Genomic DNA, 2,851 nt, shown 5'->3' on the forward strand with positions numbered 1-2,851 from the left:
TATCTAAAATTTTCATGTACTATTTGCTTTATTGAAAAATGAAAAATAACAAAATAATATTTAGCAAAAATTAGCTTGATGCAAATCCTTTATGTTGATCACTTATACATTTTATTAATTGTTTAAGATATTGTGATGGGTTAGACAGAAGGAGAGGGTGTGAGACAAACAGATCAATAAACTTATTGTTGCTAAAATATTCACCTAGTGGAACTTCTCCATTTCTTTTAGCAGTTTGAGTCTTTTTTGCCAGCTGCTACATTCATTTACAAGTCCAGGCTTAAAGGATGGGCAAATCACACACTATGCTGCTTAATAATAGGGCTATGGTTATGCTGACATGTGTCTCCTTAGATTTAGATATCTCTATCTCTCTACCCAGTGGCTTGTAACCAGTGAAATAATCTCAACATTTAAGGTTGCGAACAATGGAATGGATTTAAAGGCCTAACTGGCATCATAATGGTTCCTACCCCTTTGAATTTGCTTGTAGCCTGGATGTAGATGAGGTAATTCTTTGTAGGGTCTAAAGGACTGTTCCAGTAGCCACTGTAGGTTTGATTGTCTCCAACGATGAACGGTGTGGCTTCGGGCAGACTGCTAGGGGCCAGCTCAGCTGTATAGTAATGTGGTGCACCTTTGACCTGGGCATCGCTGTACGTGTTTGCAGTGGGGAAACAGTCCACATTGCCCAACTCTCTTCTTCTAACCTTGCGGGAGCCATCTTCTTCCACCACAACCACCTGATAGGCACTGAGAGAAATAGGTAAAAGATTAACTGCTCTGCAATCACAGTACACACATGAGCACACCAAAACTTCACACTAAAGAAGCATTTTTATGTAAAATATAATACATTTTTGTAAAAATAATACCAACTCTGCAATTTATACACACATACACACTCAGACATATATATTATATATATATATATATATATATATATTTACACACACGTACACACACACTCACACACATATATATATATATATTTTTTCATTACTGGTGGGCAAAGATTTTTTTTTTATTAAGATTACTCTCACTGTAAACTTGGAATTAATCTAATTTATTTCTTGTGGTGAAACTGTTCACAGAAGAGAAACAATGAGGTTGTAAGTATAAATAAGATAGAAGAATAAAATAAGATAAGGATAAGAATAAAATAAGATAAGGATGATGTATGTGTGCTAGATAAATAATGAAAGTAAAAGTAAGTCTTTGAACAGGTTTCTCAAGCCAGGTACTGCAGTAGACCAGGGGCTCATCTCCTGTTTCCAAAATGCATCACAGACTGCTTGAGAAAGCTTTTCTACTATTATAACTGGTGATGAAAAGAAATAATACTCAATAAGATGTATTTGTGTTTAGTAAGTGTTTATTCTGATAAACATGATTTCTGAACTGATGAGCTGTTTACGATCAGTAGTTTTGTGTCAGTGAGTCAAAGCTCTTTTTCCACCAGTCATTGTAATGTCCTGTGAGGCTGGAGTGTATTGTAAAAATGGGGGGGGGGGATCAAATATCCTAGTTTTGTGATAAAGAAGGTTGTTTATGTTGGTAGTCTGTTCATGCTAAGCTAACATTATGTTCTGGATGTTTATACGTATATGTTAAAGTACATATTGGTTAGCTACTCGTCAAATTTGTGCTGACGCCAAAGGAAATCATCAGAAGCAAGCAGGTGTTCTTCAAACTTTAAACTGCTTAAAGGTGAGAGCGTACTGGGAGATGGACACCAACAAGACCTCCTTCAGCCCTATCTCAAAGATTTTTTCGAAATTGTGGTAAAATTGAGCTTCTGGCTGTTTTTTTTTTAAAGGTTACTTTATACTTTTATACTTTAAGTAGTTTTTGGAGCACAAACTTTTTAACTTTTGCTTGAGTAAAGAGGTCAGGCTGATACTTCAACTTTTACCAGTGTTTTTAAACTGCAGTTTCTATACTTCTACTGAAGTAGCAAATGTGTGAACTTTTGACAACACTGACCTTGATTAACATCACATGACACCTTTAGGTTTTTTATACATTTTGCTTTTGAGATTGGTCTGCTGCTTTCTGAACCTTACTAATAATTTCCAATTGTCCAACAGACCTGCAGTTTTTAAGGTCACTGTGCAGCGCAGATGTTACATTAATAGATAAGGATTACTTGTTTGTTGTACCTGACGGGTGCTCCTCTCCCCAGGGCAGGGCGCAGCAGCACAGTGATGGTACTCTCTGACTCGCTCAGTGGAGACGGGATTTCTTCAAAGTCAAATAAAGGGGCTGGGAGCAGAAATTGAAAAGGAAAGAATAACACACACATTAAATAAATAGGTCAGAGAGAGGCATACAAGCAGTATATTTTAGAGAACATCCAGTTTTGTCAGGAGCATTTAAAAAAGTATATCAAGATACAGTGAGCCACCTTTTTTCATTACACACAAATCTACCATGTGTACTAGGGTTGCAATTAATGATTATTTTGCTAATCAATCAACTGTCAGTGCCATTTCCATGATGTGCCTTAGACAAAACTTTGTTATTTTGTATACACAGAGTATACACATTGTGTAAAAGATTTGCACTGTAGCGCAAGTATGATGTTTACAGTGTGATGCAGAGTCTGGATTTTTGACTTAATTAGTTCACCAGTCTTATGGCAGCAGGGAAAAAGCTGTTACCGAACCTGCTGGTCCTGCATCGAATTCTGCAAAGCCTCTTCCGAGAAGGCAGCAGGGAGAACATTCCATGGTGGTAGTGTGAGGGGTCGCTGATGATGCACGGGACACACAGCGCTGAGATGAAATGTCTTTTACAGAGGGGAGTGTAACCCCGATGATCCCCTCTGCTGTTCTGACCACTCTTCTCA

General features: G+C 37.4%; 1 protein-coding gene across 1 annotated transcript in view; it reads right to left on the bottom strand.

The window, feature by feature from the left end:
- LOC107103347 (receptor-type tyrosine-protein phosphatase U-like) overlaps nucleotides 1–2,851 on the bottom strand; it is a gene marked incomplete at its 3' end in the record, with an annotated part of 74,472 nt that overhangs the window by 22,345 nt on the left and 49,276 nt on the right. The window contains exons 11-12 of the mRNA XM_015403020.1: nucleotides 2,163–2,265; nucleotides 474–753 (exon numbers count right to left, since the gene is read on the bottom strand). Of these exons, the coding sequence (XP_015258506.1) occupies nucleotides 474–753; nucleotides 2,163–2,265 (383 nt within the window). The remainder of the gene's footprint in view (nucleotides 1–473; nucleotides 754–2,162; nucleotides 2,266–2,851) is intronic.

The sequence above is a fragment of the Cyprinodon variegatus genome, unplaced genomic scaffold (genome assembly GCF_000732505.1).
Source record: "Cyprinodon variegatus isolate N-32 unplaced genomic scaffold, C_variegatus-1.0 Scaffold1426, whole genome shotgun sequence".
Classification (NCBI taxonomy): domain Eukaryota; kingdom Metazoa; phylum Chordata; class Actinopteri; order Cyprinodontiformes; family Cyprinodontidae; genus Cyprinodon; species Cyprinodon variegatus.